General features: G+C 33.7%; 1 protein-coding gene across 4 annotated transcripts; it reads right to left on the bottom strand.

Annotated features, from left to right (window-relative positions):
* Window positions 1-536: 536 nt before the first annotated feature.
* LOC133698298 (ABC transporter C family member 12-like) lies at window positions 537-19,591 on the bottom strand. Of its 4 annotated transcripts, XM_062121179.1 has the most exons (29): window positions 19,472-19,591; window positions 19,126-19,264; window positions 17,473-17,848; window positions 17,109-17,287; window positions 16,320-16,359; window positions 15,386-15,542; window positions 15,067-15,181; window positions 14,906-14,986; window positions 14,246-14,270; window positions 13,799-13,855; window positions 13,336-13,401; window positions 11,878-11,952; window positions 11,603-11,710; window positions 10,372-10,506; window positions 8,743-8,849; window positions 8,554-8,647; window positions 8,050-8,217; window positions 7,261-7,401; window positions 6,795-6,995; window positions 6,512-6,610; window positions 6,271-6,423; window positions 5,547-5,926; window positions 4,815-4,995; window positions 4,260-4,583; window positions 2,724-3,480; window positions 2,367-2,488; window positions 1,809-2,054; window positions 1,171-1,582; window positions 537-971 (listed from the first exon to the last, which is right to left on the bottom strand). In XM_062121179.1, the coding sequence occupies exons 3-29, from the start codon at window positions 17,806-17,808 to the stop codon at window positions 880-882; spliced, it is 4,851 nt and encodes a 1,616-aa protein (XP_061977163.1). In that variant the 5' UTR covers window positions 17,809-17,848; window positions 19,126-19,264; window positions 19,472-19,591; the 3' UTR covers window positions 537-879. The 4 variants fall into 4 exon arrangements, with proteins under 4 accessions (XP_061977163.1, XP_061977162.1, XP_061977166.1 ...); XM_062121178.1 differs by lacking the exons at window positions 19,126-19,264; window positions 19,472-19,591 and adding an exon at window positions 17,999-18,156; XM_062121182.1 differs by lacking the exons at window positions 19,126-19,264; window positions 19,472-19,591 and adding an exon at window positions 17,999-18,156 and having other exon boundaries at window positions 8,122-8,217.
* Between the last annotated feature and the right edge of the window lie 295 nt (window positions 19,592-19,886).

Here is a 19,886-nt window from a genome sequence, read left to right as displayed (position 1 = left end):
CACGGGTTTGACGAGTTTACACATTGATAGTATATGTTTTTTTTGTCTTTTAATTGTTTTTAATTTATTCTTTTTTGATTTCATCATTTAATATTAGATTTGTTGGAAAATAGACTACATTATTGATTTTTATTTGCTTTCTAAAGATAATTGTCTCAAATAAATATCTATTTTTACGTTGATGCTCAATTTTACGAGTATTTATTTTTTTAAAAAAATTATCATCTTAAAGTTTTTTTAAAAGCTAAATCATGTTTTTATTGATTATCAAAGTTGCACTTGAACATATAAAATCAATCGATTTAAGTCGAGCTATCTCTTACACGGTTTAATCAAAGTTAGATAAAGTGTTGAATCAAGAAATTTTAAAATTAATCTATTTAATCAAATTTAATAACATTACTCTTAATATATTTTTTTATATTTAAAAAAAATAGTCTAACTTGTAACGGAACAATATACTAGATACAATTAAAATTTGTGTTTATGCTACCACTTTTGGAATCAAGCAAGCAAACTTTAACAACTCACAAGACTTCAAAGAAACACTTGTATTCATTGATGAAAATCATGCTTACAAACTGGAACTCTTTCTGCCGTGCCAATATCATGCAGTGGTCCGAAAACCCATACCAGCTTGGTTCCTCAAGTTCAGATCAATGCTAAATTCCCCTGATATGGGATTGACTGTGATAACTAATACAATATGGGGGGATTTCAATTGTATATCAAAAGTTTATGTAGCAGAGGTTCTCTTTACTTTCAGCAGTCCCATCTGAAATTTGCTACTGGATGATCGCTCAAAATCGAGTTACCAGCTTTCTCTGTTGAGGTGCAGACTAGACTCATTTCTTAGAACACCGAATTTCACATTGTTCCCTAAATTTTCAAATCATCCCAATCAAGGGATTCGTTTTCATAATCATATTGTTGATTCCTACCGCGTGACAACCTGCCCATTACAGCCAAACCTGAAACAAGCCGGCCATGTTGAATCAGAAAGTGTAGGCAAAACCACTATTACCTGATCGTCAAAATTCACTAAAAAAAAGAATAACCACGGTTGTTGTAATGAATCAACTTCTACCACAACTACAATGCTTGTGCACGCATGCAATTAATCACTGAACATATGTTTAGTGTATGCACAGAGGAAAATTTTGGTTGTACCTTCAATCATTCTGTAGAAAGCTGACCACCATCCATCTTGGGGAACTTGGCTCTGTTGCAGTGTATCACATATCGCTTCGTCATACTTCCCCACCAGGACATCCTGCAGCCTTATAACTGCATCTTTTGTTTTCCTGAGGATGTTGTCCTCGTCTCCAACATCCAACATTGGAAGACCATTCTCTGAAGAAGTGAGACTAACAACCAGGGCCAGTTGGGCAGCTGCAGCCCATCTTGAAGAGTCTATCCATCTATGATCATTCTTCCTTTTACTCAACTTATTCTCTTTACTTTCAAACACCAGGCTATACAAGTATTGAGCATTTGCTGGGCCTGTACTTTGAACCATCCTAGAGAATGCGCTTCCTTCGTTTGGTAGTAGCAGTTCCTCTGGGGTGCCATGTTCTAAGACCTGAAAGGTTGAAGATTCTAACATGAGTTAAACAAAGGATCACTACATGACATATTGGAATCATAAAAATTTGTGAATGAAGTTGGTTAGCATGAAAATTCTTGATGATCCCTGCTTCTTTCTTTTTTTACATTAATTTTTTCAGGATTGTGTTTAATAAACTCAGTTTTCCGAGCAAGAAGGAAACAGGGAACAACTTCCTTGCAAACATAATTTGAGAGCATACCTGACCAGCCTCAAGCACAAGAATTCTGTCGCAGTCAATAATGGTATTCAGTCTGTGAGCGATGACTAGCATTGTGCAGGATCTGAATTCTTCTCGAATGGTTTTCTGGATAAGAGCATCGGTTCTAACATCAACAGAAGCAGTCGCTTCATCAAGAACAAGAATCTTAGATCTTCGCAGCAGCGCTCGTGCAAGACTTAGTAGTTGTCTCTGTCCAACACTAAAATTCTCCCCTCCCTCAAAAACCTTAGACACCAAAACAAATCAACTTTACAGTTTGCTTTACCCAATAATCAACTTAATATTGTGCACATCATAAAAAGATAAGTATTAAAAACATTTCTTTGACTTAAATCAGCTTTAATGAAAATCGATGCAATAGCTTTTTAGTAGAATGTTTGCAGTGGAGAACTATCTCCACCCATATGTGTGCTTCATATTAGTTTTTGTCACACATTGTTAACAATGTTTTTAAAATATATGAATAGCTAACACAGTTTGACTAATTAAGATTCACTGACAGAAGGTAGTTTGATAAAAGGTAATCTAAGTCCATACCTCAGCATCCAGACCAAAAGAATTATTTCTAATGGCATCCTTTAAATGTGCCCTCTCCAAAGCCTCCCATAGGTCAGCATCATTGTGTTCACTAAATGGATCGAGATTAAATCGCACAGTTCCTATAAGAAAACGAATGACAATTAGAATGAAACAAGTGTTAAGATTAATCACCAATGTGGCTTCAGCTTGGCTATGGTTTCTCAATCAAATCTCAAGTATTCTTGGTTAGCAAGCTTTCAAGTGGAAAACAAAATCAAAACAGAGTAAGAGCATAAATCATCTCAACTCATCCAAAAGACAGTATCAGATGTCAACATAAGAAAAGAACCAGATTTCAGTTTCTCTTGACAGTACCTGAGAAGAGAACTGGTGATTGGGGTATGATACTGAGAATTTTCCGCAAATCTGTGAGTCCAAACTTAGCAACGTCACAACCATCAATGGTGATTTCTCCTCTTTCCAGTTCTACAATACGGAACAGTGCATTTAGCATGCTAGATTTCCCTGCTCCTGTTCTTCCAACTATTCCTAGCTTTTCACTAGGAGAGACTTCAAAGGACAAATGATGTAAGACTGGAGGAAGCTCGGGTCTGTAACGCAGAACAACATCCCTGAATTTAATTGATCCTGATGAAGGCCAAGCAGGAGGAGGACGATTGGTCTCGACAATGGCAGGAGCTTCGGAGGGTAAATCCATGTATGTGCCAACACGCTCAACAGAGTTTAAGCTATTTTCAGCTCTACTAGCTTGTCTTAGAACATTACTCAACAAATCAGTGATGTTCAAAGTATAACTAAGTAGTAGACCCATTACAGATGCAAATTCCACATGATTTTCTGTTCGTCCATTCCCCAAAACTGCAAATGTTGCTATCAACCAAATCATGATCCCTCCTAGTGTTACCAACCTTATGGTGAGCCAGCGATTTGAACTCATATTTACAAGAGTGAACCTGATATTATTGTCCATAGACTTCCCATTGATGATTGCCATCCAATCATATGCTTTATATGCACGAATACTTGACAAACCATTTAACGCTTCTCCAAATTGTGCATAAACTGGAGACCTGGTAATGGAATCCAGACGTTTCACTTCACGGGATGTGCTCTGTACAATACAGTACAAGAACATAGTTATTAGAGCTAGTAGATACAATACTGACAAGATGAATTAACTAGCATAAAAATATTAACTCAACATTAATAGATATATATGATTGCAGAAACAGTGACTGTGAGGAATTACAATGAGATATTTAAACAACAGGTAATGGGTGAAATGTTTTAAACACGTACATAGTTAAAGGGTATAGATTTCTTTTTCTTGCTGAAGATCTTGTAATTGAGCCTACATGAATTCTAACATGAAAAACTATCCTCCTTGAGCTAATTCTTCATATAAACTGAAAGGAGAAGCTAAAAGCCACTACAGAGACAACATGTTGAATGGTAGCATATCTCTTGACAGGATATGACCAACTACAATACAGTCGCTAACTTCCAGCATTGAAGCTCAGAAAGACAAAGCCAAAGTCCATCGAAATGGGTTCAATACGGTCTGATTGGATTTTAGCATGGAATTTGGCATGTCTTTTCTCCGAAATAAAATCCATAGGATTTACCTCTTAAAGAGACAGTCTTCTAACTGCAAATGGTATAAGGTTATTCTAAATTTTAAGAAACATGCATGTTTGGCTTATTTAGGATTTGAGTGGCATTATCTGGGATGATAACTCTTACATGTGAAACTGATAAAAACAACAATAAATTGATACATGAAAGAAACAACCTCATAGAGCATCCCAATCAAGATACTAAAGTTACATTCATTGCAAAAGGCATACCAGTTTCCAAACAACAACAACAACTAGGGATTTCTCATCATACCTGATAATATAGATAGGCTGAATAAAACAAGATCAGAAGTGGCATAATGGCCCACAATGATATTGTGCTCACAATGCCTATCAGCACAAAAGTTGAAAATAGCTGCCAGGCTTGGTTCAGAAAATTGTTGGCAAAATTGGCAACATTACGATCTATTTCACCTAAATCCTTCGCAAACCTATTGATTATTCTCCCAGATGGGTTAGTGTGGAAAAATAGCATGGGAGCTCGTAGGATAGAGTCTAGCATGGCATCATGAAGTCTTTTGGCTGCATGAAGACTTGAACTGATTAACCAATAAGAGTTCACTAGAGTCACAATCACCTGAACCAGAAATATGAAGTAAAACTGTAATGACCATAGCAATTACATAAATTCTAAAGTTTCTTCCTCACTGCTTCTCTTTTTTGTTTCAACATCTGTTATTCTATGTTAAAAAACAACTGCAAATGAAAGAAAGTAAAATGAATTAAGCTATTTCTTTCTTTTTCCTGCTAAAAGCTTACAAATATTGCGACTCTAAGATATTGATGCCAACTGTGGCTGTGAACAAACCTGACCAAATGATAGAAGTGCATATACGAAAATGTAGTATCCTTGCCTATAACTCTCCAAAGTGCTTTGATTAGTCCAAACACTCAACCATGTACTTCTTGAAACTCGAAGAACTTCAGTTAATAAGTAGCACAAAAAGATTATTAAAACCACCCATATGCCTCCTAATGCATTGTTATACCTGCAAATGGACATAAAAATGTCAAGTACAAGAGCAAAAAATTCTCTTAGAATGTTTCATGTTTATGACTAGCATAAATGCTATTGAAAAACTGGGAAATATTAAAGTATTCACGTTACAGAATGGCCATTAGTTGAAAAAATGTTTCTACCACTGGTTTTAAGAGCTTGCTGGAGAGCTTAAAACTACAAAGACACTGTATAACATGGAACATCTACAGTAAGTAGTTGGTATCCAATGGGCATTAAATGGTTTTGCATCCAAAATATGTGCATTTGAGCATCACTAGTCTTCAGGATATCCAGTGCTACCTTGGCCACAATTGTGGTACAACAGTTAAAGACTAGGAAATATGTTTTCAACTTTCGCCCGCATTGAAGTTTTCTTAGTACACCAAAGAGGTTTACCCATGAACTTGGTTTCTCACAGCATATAAAAATCTGTTGAATGTATTCAGAAAGGTTCCTTATCCTAAGGCATTGTTTAGAAATTGCGCAAACAATCAAAGAAATAAAATATAGCAAGAATCTTAAATAAGCCCCCTAAATTACCTTATCAAAACATTCCAGCTGACAACACCTGTTTCACGTTCTTCTTGCTTGATAAGTACAGATTTCCCTCCTTTCACTTTCATTTTGGAACCTGCTTTTTGTGGCAAATCATTGCCCCTATTAGCTGCTGGTTTTGAGCTTTTATAGTCCAAATTTTCACTGTTCTTTTCTTCCACTAGCTCTTCCATTTTCCCTGCATTTTCCATCAGCTTCTGGAACAGCTTCCCATTTTTAGAGAGTTCCTCAAAAGTTCCCTCCTCTTTAATCATACCTTCACTGAGAAGAATAATTTTATCCACTTGTGGAAGAAAATGAAGCTGGTTGGTGACAAGAACCCTGGTTTTTCCTTGCAACTCGTCCTTAATACAACTGTTGAAGACCTGTAAATTTGAGATTAGGCTAATATTTAGCTTAAACAGAAGCTTTTTAAGCTTACTTTTATAGCTTCGATGTGTAAAGCTAGCGATTGTCAAAGTCATGAAACACTAAAGTAATATGAAAAAGAAACAGAGAGAAATTCCCTCGAACTCATAACTTGGTCTTCAAGGAATAGCATCGTTGGAATAAAGTAATTGAATGTTCACTTTGTATAAAGAAAGCTTATTAATAAAGAGCTGATCATCACCGTGAACCATATCAAGCTCGTTATAAGATATAGAACAGGTAGCACTAGTGATCAAATTAACTTTAATGTGAGCTTATAGTATTTAACATGACCCAGTACCTGTCGACCAACATGAGCATCTAAAGCACTTAAAGGGTCATCGAATATGTATACATCTGAATTGGAGTAGACAGCCCTAGCCATGGAAACTCTTTGCTTCTGCCCTCCACTAATATTGACTCCTCTTTCACCTATCTCAGTGAGGTCATGGCCCTGAATAAACAATTATGAGGTAATCTTCTAAGGGATATTTCAAACAAAACAGAAGAATCAAGAGAGAGAAGAAAGGGATGCACTTAACTGGAAGCAAGTCGAGATCATGTTGTAATGCAGTTACATCAATAGCTTTCCAATAGCGTGAAGGTTCATATTCTGACCCAAATAATATGTTGTCACGCACCTGTAAGAACAGATTTTCAACGTCAAGAATGTGCACAACATTAATGCAAAGCCTGAGAAGATCCATGAAACATGGCTTTGAAGCACAGAAGCACAGAAGCACTACAAAGATACAAAATAAATGATAATTATATATGTAAGAGACCAAAATTAATTAACAAAGAAGAAACTAAGCTGCAACTCACAGTAGCATTGAAGATCCATGAAACTTGAGGAACATATGCAACAGTCCCTCTTATAACAACACTTGCATCTTCCATAGGAGGCAGTTCTCCAAGCATTGCTGATATAAGAGATGTTTTTCCTTCTCCAGTCCCGCCAACAATTGCAACTAAGCTGCCAACTTGTATTTTTAAATTGATATCTGACAAAGTTGGCTTTTCTAGCTGGAAAAGGCATGAGATTCTAAGATTTCTTGAATAAGAAGCATGTCTGAGCGTTAAAATCAATAAGTAGACCACAAGAAATAACGTGGTGTTTATTTACCACCACACTTCCTAACAATGTTTCTAGTATAAATCCTAGTTTAACTATGTTTAGAATACAAAATTCCAATCAAGTGCAAATACAAAAATTTCAAATAAATATCAAATTCAACTTCCATCAAACCACAAGACCAATTTCTTAGATGCTTAAGATTTAGAAGTTAACCTTTGAATCCCATAAAAAGTTCCCATTTTCAATTGAGATAGCTGGAAATCCAAGTTTAAGAGGCAGATTTGGTGCTAAAATTCTCTCTTCAGCTAAAAACAGTTCCTCCAAGCGTTGCAATGATATATTTGCATTTACAACCTACAGAACAAGTTACAGTTAGACACCTAAGAAAGAATACAGCCAATATGAGTAATCATACAACACGCAAGGTAAGCTAATTAGCTCTTGACTAAATAACATGAATTTTGTTGTAAGCACATAATACAGCCACAGATTCATTGAAGAACATGATAATTTTTTCTTGAGATAGAGTTGTGCAAGAAAATAAAGCTAGTAATTTTCTCATTCAAAAAAGTTCTTTATATCTCTCCAGCTAAGTTTTGGCATAATTATAAATATTTTGGTATGAACATTTTATTTTGGGATTTTGTCGATAGAAAAGTATTTTGTAGGATTTTTGGATAGAAGACTTCTTTACAAAGGTTTTTAGTAACAATCCTTGCATGTTTAAAAAACAACAGGTTTTAGATAAAGGATCAAATTCATGCTTTTTAGGAAAAACTTGTACTTCAGATCATTAAGCTTTTTTTCAACACAGCCAACCGCACTAGCAAACACAAATCTGGTATGTTACATGAAACATGAAGAATTATGACAAGAATGTAAGGACTTGTTATTTTTTTTTTTAGAGGGGGGGATCGGTTTGCATCAAAGACAATGCTGACATCATCAACAAAACTTGTTTATTATCAAGTATAATTAGTGAAATAGAAAAAATAACAGAACCTGGCTTAGTAAGTTAGGAAGCATGTTTAGAGGAGATCTTAGAACTTGAAACAGAGAGAGTGACGTAAATGCCTTTGCAGGTGTCAAATCCCCGCCAAGCAAGGTGAACGTGCCAAATGAAACCAATGTCACAATAACTGGGATGCTGTTCAGTATAAAACTATTGAACTGCAATAGAAGGGAAATAGTCAGTCAATGCACATGTAAGGTTCCCGTACATTTAACACCAGCAGCACAAAAAGATTGCTGAGGTGCACATACTTATCATAACACATAGGTATACATGACTCCATAGGTGGTGGGATGTAGGATATGATAGAAATTTTGGCAACTGTTTCTTCTCAGGACAAATCATACTTCATAGTTAGATCACATTTACAATTTTCTAGATTTCACTATGAATATAATTTTAAATGGAATCATTGAAGCATCATGCTTTTTGCACATTCTTGGAAGAGAAGGAGCAACAAAATAACTCAACAAGATATATAGTTTGTTCCGTACAGCAGATAGTAATTGTGCACTGCGAAACCATGACAACTCATCATCCCGCACACTTTGAATTCTGGATTGGAAGCTCTTCTCCCATGCATAACATCTGAAATATTTCATTATAGAGTCAAAACAATCATTTGAAATGGCATGAGACTGAAAATATAAGAGCAATTCTTCTTAATTAAACTTAAACCATACTTCACAGCATCCATGGCAGCCAAGATTTCATTCATGAGGCTAACTCTTTTGTCTGTCCTATGCAATCCTTCCTTAGTTAGCTTTCTCATCTTGCTCATCAAAATTGTCTATCACACAAAAAGATTAAAAGGAATGAAAATCAATGTGGATGAAATGAAAATGGGTCACTTAATTAACTGCACAATTCTATCAAACTACAGAAGTAATGATACTTCTAAAATCTAATGACTTGATATCTGAGCATATAATATACAATTTACCTATGGATTTTAACTAAATTTTGTAACTTGTGCTAGAGTTAGAAAAGGTAACTTCTGATTCCGTGTTTTGACTCAAAATATCTTTTCAGGCACAAAAAGACAGCAACTTGAAGTGATATGCATTATAATATTACCAAACATGTTAGTAACTTACAAAATTTACTTGTGGACTTGTTTTACAATGGATAGATTATAGTAACCTCACACCTTGCAAATTGTAGGTCAATCTTAAGTACAGAGGAAATTTTCCTTTCATATGTGAGGTGAACGCTCACATATGGAAGGAAGAGGGGCAAATGTTATATCCAAAATGAAGTTAGGCCCAATAAATTTGTTTAAATGTACGAGAGGCATGCTATAGCTGTAGGCAGTAACGAGAGCTGTTTCTCCCAAGTTTCAGGACACCTGAAGCTTGTTATGCTATAGCTGTAGGAAGTAACACCATAGGCTGATAGATAGATTTGTAGGTTGATAGTTTTGTTACTCAGGTGTGTCTGTAAGCTCTTAAACAATCTTCTAGTACTCAATTCCTGCGTGAACATCATGTCTGAAGGAAGTGTCCAGGTTTGTAAACAAAATTTCTCACCAATGAAAGTAAGCTCCCTTTCTAGTCTTGAGTGTTATTAAAGTTGCAATCTCATTTTTGTTACTTATATGTTGCTTGATTTCAAAATTAGTAGGATGAGCATATTATTTATTGCCATAGAGTCTGGAGAGTATAGTCATCGGTTTAGAGGTCATCTTTATTATACACACACAACGGAAAAAAGTCATGTTGGTGGTACAAAAATGGTATAATTGAGCCTTCAATTTTATGAGGTTTTGGGTATCACCATTGTTGCTTATTTTTAAGAGTTGATGTGGCACAATTATATCGTCATGGTTCAACCAGCCTGGGTCAGGCGGTTATGGAGATTTTTGGATGATTCGATCAAGCTGGTCTTCAATGGTTCTTGTAGGGAAAATTATAAGGCAATCTATTCCCTCAACGTAGACTATTCTAGATTTAGTTCACTTGTTAAACTGGCAAGTCTAGTTTAGTTCTAATAACACTAGTACACCCAACAAACCAACAAGCCATTCAAAAATATTCTAGTGTGCCTACGTAACATGGAAACTAAGCCATCTATTCACACCTTAAATAGACCTTGCTATATGAGGAGACCTTAATGCACACAAAAAAGCTACTCTACAAGTTATGATCACATCAATTAACATTTTGGAGTGCTTAAAAATTTTATTTTTATTGATATTAAATGAATTATGATTGATCTGAATGATATGAAAAGATCAATATAGTTTACCACAAGTAAATGTTGATTCTAAGAATTAAAACACTAGATTAAGCAAGAGGAAGAATATTTCTTACTTGTGTGGGGACCATGAGAACAAGCATGAGGGAGCCAAAAAGTGAAGCAACACCTAATTGTTGGTAAAGAAGAAACATGGAGATGGTGATACGAAATGGAGCAGACCACAATCCATGAAGTTGTTGGCATATTTGCTACAGAATACAATGGCAATGCATTTTAGACCTTAATAAATAATGGAAAAAGAACGATTATTAGTGAGGAAAGATAAAAACAAAAATAGGATAAATGGCTTGATGTGTCCTAGCTTGTATAGTTAAAAAGGACTCCAATATTATCTATTTTATCCTTGTATAGTATTACATTCTTTAATATGTTCCATCAAATCTTGCCATCTAAATTGATAAAAATGTATTTTTTTTGTTTCAAAATTACCCTTGAGCAATACAAAGATGTACTATAAATAATTGAAAATGTAAGGACATGTTGGAGATTTCTCCAACTATAAATAACCTGTAAAATTAATTTTTTAATTAGTGAATTGATTCATTAATTTTAGGATTTTAGGGGGGGACATAAAGGGATGTTAGAAAGTCATGTAATTTAAAACAACTCAAAATATGGTAGTTGTTTTTTTTTAGAATAATTATAGTAATTATTGATTAATTTATTAAATGTCCACCTATGACAAAATTCTTATATTCCTTTTAAAAATTAATTATTTCATAATTCAAAACCCAAAAAACAATGGTTGTCTCCCTCTTCCCTTGGAAATTCATTGTTACATAAAACTCCCAAAGCCAAGATTCAAGAACAAGCCAATCACACATTGACAAAAATGTTGGCCACCTCCCTCCTCCTTTTAAAAGTTTTTGAAAATGAAAAAATTAACTTTTTTTAACAAACTTCATTCTTTAAAAATTAAGAAATCAAAAAAATCAAAATATTTATAATGTTTTAGAAATTAAGAATTAGTTTTTAGGAAAAATTACAATTCTTAAAAATGTTTAAGAAATAAAAGAAAATGTGAAAATTGCTCAAACATTAAAAAATCTCACAATAAAACAATTTAAAAAAAAGAGTATGGACATGATGAAGACTTCCCAATTATGCAAGGTCAGGGATATCAATAAGTATTTATGATATACAAAAAATATTTTATTGCCACTACAATTTCTTTTCAAATTCATGTAATGTATAATGTTTCGAGTAGAAACTCACTCTAACAAATAATTAATTCTCTTTTTCCATGACATGATGCATATTAATAATTCTTCATAAAAAGCATACCTGAAGTGCATTGGCATCTGTTGTGATCATATTTGTTATCTTCCCTGATGGGAAGTTCTTTCGACCCTCATGAGTTAGTTTCAAGGATTTACGAAATATAGCAGCCACCTGTAATTGGAAAAGGCTGCTGTAAAAATAGCTAACTCATCCAGAAACAACAAAGCAAGAATTTGGATTTGGCGAACAACCAAAATTCCAAAGAAAAATGATGTTGAAGGATATATTTGAAAAACAAGTTCATATACATCTAAATATTGATAAGAAAATAGTTTTACCAGAGTTGACCTCAGCTGAAAACCAACACGCATAACATTCTGGAAAAACTGAGATTCACAAAGCGCACCGAACAACTGAACCAAGTAAATCAACCAATTAATCCAAAAACTACATTCCATTGGCAAATATCCATAGCATAATAAAATTAGCCAAGCAAGATGAAACACGGTTAGGAGAATAATAGGAATGGCTAGCCACATAGTCTAGTAACATTTAGATACATGAAGAATTGCTTGATTTTATTTGTCACGCCATTAAACATAGTCAAGTCATACCATGAATCACTTAAACCAGCAACTCTTTCCATTGTGCAAGCAAGATTGGTTGCTAACATGGAAATCTTGGCTTGTTTAAACCCTTAGATTTGGAGGGAGGGGTGCCATAAAAATCATAACTTTGAAAGTTATCAAAGGTATCTCAATCACACTACGAATCTTGTTTTCCTACTTCATTTACCTTATTTTGATTTTGTGACTTCTTGTTTTACATAGGCTTCCCTGAATCTATTGTGGTTTACCATCTTAACATTCCAAAAGAAAGAAAAAGTTTTGTCATGGTCAATGAAGTCCCGTATCTTGATATCAATAATTAAATGTGATATCAAAGAAATTTAAATATTAATGATGACATCAAGATTGATAGTAACACAGAAAAAGAAGAATATAACAATACATTGCAGTGGCTAGTTATACTATGTTAAAAGGAAAATTATGAGTAGCTAAGACTTCCTAAGTTTTTGGACTCGATGAACAAGTAACTTTACCCTGATGATCATGTGAGCAAGTGATGCTCGGCTACCAAAGGAGAAAAGATTGAAATAAAGCAACAAAAAAATATGTAAATTAAGGAAAAATGATCAAGAAAACAATAAAAAAAACAACGATAAAACTAGAATAAATAAGTTTAATGTTTTAAGCGACAATTGATATGATTTATTTGATTGATTGGTGACAGTTTTGCTACAAAATAAGCTACACTTCATATTTATATACTCACAATCATATAACAAACACTCTATAGAAGGAATACAAATCCTCCAAAACTACTTGATTTTTAAATTGATCACTTTCACAATCAGTACTTAGCTTCACTATCAACAATCCTAAATACAAGTGTAACATGCAGTTGAACATTTTGCGAGTACTAAAGGCTTCTCAATTATCATTAACAGCAGTTAAATGCTTAAAACACTGTTCTATCAACTAGAAAATCCCCAAATAAAACGTAACCGAACATGTGCAATTAAATGATGAAATATGTAAACTGAGTTGCTTGAATGTTAACACATACAATGGAATATATTATGTATGCTATAAGATCAAGCTAAGGAAATAAAACGGATAATATCATACGAACAATGAAATTAAACAGATGAAGGTAGAGAGAAATGTTTATACATATTCAATCTATTTCCTATAAAAATGAAATTGAAAGAATAGATGAGCTCGAATTCATACCACCCCAAGGAAAATTATGAAGGCATAGATATAACCAATCCAAGCTGGATCACCTCGTTGCATTGACTGCATGTAGTGGAACAATCACAAATTTGGCAGCATAAGCACGAAGTGTAAGAGATTTGAATTGTGCTCGATATCAAATTTGAGTTAATCAATTGAACTATTTCTATCATAGGAAAAATGCTATTCAATAGAGCAATTATTGAAGCATAGAAAAAATAATCCTTGACTAAATGTTGAGAGACATTTGGTGCAATCAAGGAAGTACATGCCGGATTAGCTATCCCATTTGACTACTATTTACAAGCACATAAAAAGAACATAGATTATTATTAGCATTATCAAAATCCTTATGTATGAAATCTAAATAAATTCTTACCAAACATGAAACTCTAGCTAACAGCAAAATGGATGTGATGCATTATATATAAAACAAGGCATTAACAGTAAAAAAACAGACCTGCAAGAGGTGGCTCAATACAATAGGTCCCACAAATTGAGAAAGATCATAGCCTATCTACAAGTAAAAATAAAAAGGTATAAGCTCCACATGACTTGTGACATTAGTAGAGAGCTTCTAAAGTCGACTTTGTTAGGTTTCAGTCTCGAACATCAGTTTAGATTGAAATTATTACAATAGTAGAGAGAAAATATTGCATGGTCCATAACTAATAAAGGTTGAAACTGAGAGTATTCCCTACAATTTAAGAGTTGAGACCACAATTTTGATATATATATATATATATATTATGAATATAGGGCAATAATATCCCAACATGCAATAGGAAAATAAAACTAAAAAGCTCAAGCTTCTAGGTTCACCAAATTCAAATTGTAACATAGAAAAAGTATGGATGATAATTTATTGAGAAATTAAACAAGTTAAAGCAATCCTAGAAACATGTACCTTAAAAAATCCTCCCAACCAAAACCTACAGAAAATGATAGATAAAAAACGAATAAAATACGATTAATATATATTGGTAATAGTAAAAGAAAATCTTTACTACAATAAGCTAAACAGTAGAAACATATCTTGTATTGTAAGTAATTTTACAACACTCTTGATATGTTTTTCTGATTTGAACCCCTAACTCTAGGATGTTTTCATTTGTATTTCTTCTCTTAGATTTATCCATTTTAGTTTTTAAATATCATGTGCACGTCATCTGTTTTTCTCATAAATCATCAAGAAAATCATAAGAATTTTAAAGGTTGATTTCTTGATGATAATTTGATCATAATGTTGTCAGAGGATGATTTCTTGATGATTTTTTTATCTTTTTTTTTATGATTTTGGAAAATTTTATAAGAAAACAAATGGAACTCAGATTCTAAGTGATGGAAAAATAAGCAGAATCTAACATACAGGGTCTAAATCAAAACAACTTGAATTTAAGAGTTGAAATAAGGGAAAATAATTGTTCAAGGGTCTCAATCAAACAAAAAAACATATAATTCAGGAGGTTTTACAAAGGATAAAGCCACCATTTGGTATGTTTAAAGTCCAATAAGTATCAAAATGAAAGGGAATGAAACAACATGAGACTTGCAATTCAACCAATACCTTCCCCCAAGACTATTGTTTAGTGCTCTTAAGAGACGTGGCTTTGGCCTTTTAGATTCTTCAACCCAACAAGTCTGGAACCTGCAATAGCTGAAAACATTTACGAAAAAAGGGATACAAGGTTTCCCTTAAACTATGAAAGAGAAGAACGTGGTGCATACTTTTTTATCAATGTCTCAGTCTGGTCCCATGTGTCTAACTTCCAAACATCCTTTTCAGTAATAGGTCTTTTATGGCCTTGCTTCATGAGTGGAGTCAACCATCCAAAAAATATTCCTTGCAGAGGGAAATGAATCAATATATCTATAAGCAGTTAAAAAATTAATGACTAACCAGCTTAGCTATCACTGAAACCACACTTTTGATCTCTAGCCAACATGCAGTTCATTACTTTTTCTATCTTAAGCAACCGCTTGAGAAATAGAAGCAAGAATTTTGAGATCTCTTGGCATTGAGAACAGTGAATAATGAACTACTTACTAGAAAATAAGTTGGCGTGCCTCTCAGGACATATTTGCTCTCTTCCAGGAAGTGCTTCATATTCACAATTATCAAGAGACTCAGATTCCATCATAACATAATCTGGATAAGGATCCAAATTGGGAATATAAACAAGTAGAAGAATCCCAAGCAAAACCTGCAACAAAAGTAGCCACATGGCAAAATATGACTGAGGTGTTTGTCATTTTTGGGAATGATTAAGAATTTGGTCAAGCTAATGAAACAAAATTGAACTTCTATGCCAAGAATTAGTGTTGATGTCATCGGTGTATTCTAAACAACTCAATCGTTTTGGTATCAATCTGTAACATCCAAGATGTTGTGGTGGCCTGCCGAAAAAAAGTGGATTCAATCAAGGCTTAAGAACCTGCCAGGCAGTTCGAGATAAGAAATTGTATCTATTGGCTGTTTAGCATCAGGATAAGCCTAGAGGTTCCAACAGGCTCCATCTTATGATCTAAAGATGCCAATATCCATGGCATTGTCCACTCCCCACCTTTACCAACTTAAGAAAATCCCAACAAAGATATGTTAATGAGTATCAAAACATCCAAAACAAAGTAGCTTTCATGTCATTCTCACAAAACTTTAAAAATTCTCCCTGGAATGTTGTTGTTAGGTGCTTAATTTAAAAATGTTGTTGATTTGGTTTATAAGGCCAGGCCAGGCTAGGCTCAAGTTGTACTGTCCTCCAAGGCCATGGAAAGTGACTTCAGTTTTGATAGACTCAAGCAGAGTCAAAATTTGTACAAAAACAGCTAGAGATGTCCACCTTAGCATAAGCATTTACCAGCCCTGATTGAAGACCATTGAATGGATGATAGGTCAAAGTAGCATGAAGAAAGATGAGAAAATTAGAAGAGCTGATATACCCTATAATCTTTATATTATAGAGAAATAAAAGGCCACAAACCTGGCAGAAAACCGTGCTGATATACATATACAATGTAAATCTGCATTCGCAAAAGAACTGTAGTTTAGTGTTGCCTCCAACATAAATTGAGAGAATATGAACAGCAGAAAATAATACTGTTAATCCTGCAAGCATCCTTATCTAGAATAACCATGAAATCTATATCAGTCATGCCCATCTAACCTCATTGCAAATTGCATTTATGCGATAAACTTGCTTCTTGAGGCTTGTACAGCAGGATTACCTATTCTCACCAACAAATAGTTTATTTCTGCAGATGTTTTTTAGCCTGAATTGCACAATGTCTTGACTTGCATGTGGATTGGATTATATCAGAGTCCACTAACAGATTGTTCATTGGAATTAAAAATTCAGGAATTTAATCCCCACCGCACCCTTCCCTCTCTTTATAAATCAGATGGCAGGACACTAATCCTGTTAAAAAATTCAGCTTCTAAAATTTTCCTTTTTCTTATTCTCAATTGTGAAGAGTTTGGCAGAAGCCCAGATTGTAATTATGGTCAACATTACTATCTTTCTATTTTATTTCCCCTGAAGGCTACTATATAATTTAGTATCACTCATTTTATCAACTAAGTAATTATAATAATGTTCTCCAGCCAATAGTACAACATTGCTATCTTTTTATTTGATGGGGCTGTTGCACAGGAAAAAAAAAAAAAAAACCTTGCTCACATTAAATGGCACTCCAACCTGATGGAAAAATACACGAAAAATAGAACTTGGTTGAGTTAATTTATTAAGTCAGGAAGTGGAAGAATGACTAACCTACTGTAGTAATCACTCACTGACAGTATGAGATTAAGCATTGCCGCTTCCCCTACCAACACATAAATGACTCCAAACCGCACATACCATCGAAACTGTCGAATGTATATTTTTGTTTCCAAACCAATCATGATAAGAGTGGAGCACCAGGCAAGGGCCTCAACAATCAAGGAGACCAGCTGCAAAGGGTAGAAAATCCACTAAGAAGCCAGTAAAATGATTATCAGAAGAACAAGTTAAATGCAGATTTTTTTTGGAAAAGAAAAGAAAAGAAAGACAGCCAGCAAATGCTGATTTCGAAATATGGTTTATCTTTGACAGAAACATTAGAAGTCTAAATTAACGAGAAATTAAGTTCATGTACCTCGAAGGGAGAAAGGGAAGTCTGGCCATCTAGATTGAAGATTGAGACATCCATAAACAACCTTAATAAAGGCTGAACTGTGCAGTAAGCAGCCAAAAAACCCAGCATGTAATTATAGTAATTTGTCCTGAGACAGTATTTTTGAACTTTGGTATTGTTGTCAATAATCAACCATATTCGATACAAGCACAGACCAAGAAGAACCAGATGAGAAATGCAAATGACTATGGAGTCAATGGCACAGGGAGTGTAAGCACCAAATGCATTATCCACTTCTTTTGCCCAAACCCCATTTGCCATAGGTCGACAATACCAAACCAATGCCTCCAAACCCATCTTCCCACCTCCCTACGCAAACCAAAACTGCTTACTTTACCTACAGTTGATCAAACAGAAAGAGGAAAACAAAAGAAAAACATAACAAAATGAGTAACAGAACACATCGCTAAGAAGAACAATAAGTACAAATAGTACTGAAAGAAATCTCAAACATAAACAAGTTTAAATTATAGAATGGTCAACTTGCTTGTTCTGGCACTCCTACTGGTCCTTTGCAGAACGAATGATATCTGAGCGTGTTGATTAACGTCAGAAACATAAACCAGAGCTAGGAGTGTGGCTTTTTCATTTTCAGGATAGTCGTTTATTTGCTTAATTTAGTAAGGAGTATATAATATATATTTTTTTTTTGGATAAGGTTTATAATATAGTAGTATTCATGGAAATACAAAGACAAGAAATCCGTAATAGCAAGCGTCACGGCTTACGTGACTGGCACACCCCTCTTACTCTTGCTCTTATTTAAGAACCCAAAATAGCGAGCGTCACGGCTTACGTGACTGGCAAACCCCTCTTACTCTTATTCTTATTTATGAACGAGTGAGTGAGTAGTTGGCATCTATACAACTAATTTCCAAAGCTGATGTTGCATTTGGAAGCATATACTTTTCCATTAATGAAGACAGTGATTGTTGTCTTATAATTGTAAATTAAAATGCCAACTATGGCGGGGAGGGGATTTTGTAAGCCTCAGATAATTTATTACCACCCTTATTTTGTCTCTTCTGTTGTTTCTTTGTATATTAAAAAATGTGGTTGAAATTATTTTTTAAAATATTTTTTATTTAAAAGTATATTAAAATAATATATTTTTAAAAAATTTATTTTTTACATTAAAAAGTTTAAAAATATAAAAAATTAATTTTTTAAAAATAAAAATTTACTTAAACTCCGGTGAAATATAATTCCAAACAAGAAGTTAAGATTTAAAATCGTGGTAGCTTTTATTTTTAAATAATTTTTAAAAATATATTTACTTTTAAAAATATTAAATTGATACTTTTTATTTTTATTAATGTTTTTAAATGAGTTTGAGAGCTGGTATTAAAAATAAAAAAAAATCTGAAGATTAATATTTTTAAATTTAATTTTTTTATATTTTTAAATTATTTTAATATATTAATAATTAAAAAATATTATTTTAATATATTTTTAAATAAAAATTAATTTAAAAAACAACTAAAATTAAAATCAAAATCGAGATGTTTTGTCAAACACATTAAAGGCACACAATTTCTTATAGCGACACAACACAACGAAGAAAAAATCTTTGAAAGAGAAAAACCCCAGTTTAAAACAAGATTAAAAACTCACCTCCGAGATCAGGAGGATACCCATGGCAAACGTAGCATGTATCTTTTTGCTAGCCAGAGCCAAACAGAAGCGATCAACATTCAACACAAAGAATTCTACCGTGAACTTAGCCATCTGCAGACTCAACATGCCCCTTTGCCTTTGGGCAACAAATTCATGAAGAAGAAGAAGATATTTAAGAAAAACGAACAAAGAGTTGTTTAATCATGTTAAGGCTTCACCTTAACAAAGCTAAAGAGCTTAAAAATCGAAGAGAGAATTAGAAGAAGAAAAGAAATTGAGGGAGAAGTAGAAGAAAGAGAGGGAGATTGAAACTGTAACCGCAGAATTCTTATTCTTTCATTACCTGCCTTGCAAGTTCTTCGAACTCTAGCCTCCTAACTATCTCAGCTGACTATTTAACTAACAATTAACAACTCTGACCAGCTAACCACCGAACTAGCTGACTTTCATCACGCGCCCTTTTTTTATATTTACACTTGAGAAATAATTTATTTTTATCTTTTTTCTTGCATCATCAGAATACAAAACGAGGAGGTGAAAGAGAGAAGTAGTAACCTGCCATAGTCGTCCAATGCATAGCGGGCGTCCGTTTGAATGAACTCTTGATCGATCACAATAATTGGAAGGTGTGCGATCTTTGGCCAAAACATTTAATTCTTTTTTTTTCTATATGTACATGTATTTTTACTATATAAATTTTTAAATTATTTTAAGATTGGTTAGATTTGAATTAATAATCTATTAAAAAAAATTAAAAT

This window comes from Populus nigra, chromosome 7 (genome assembly GCF_951802175.1).
Source record: "Populus nigra chromosome 7, ddPopNigr1.1, whole genome shotgun sequence".
Classification (NCBI taxonomy): Eukaryota; Viridiplantae; Streptophyta; class Magnoliopsida; order Malpighiales; family Salicaceae; genus Populus; species Populus nigra.
The sequence above is the reverse complement of the archived record's forward strand: the minus strand, read 5'-3'. Positions and strand labels throughout refer to the sequence as shown.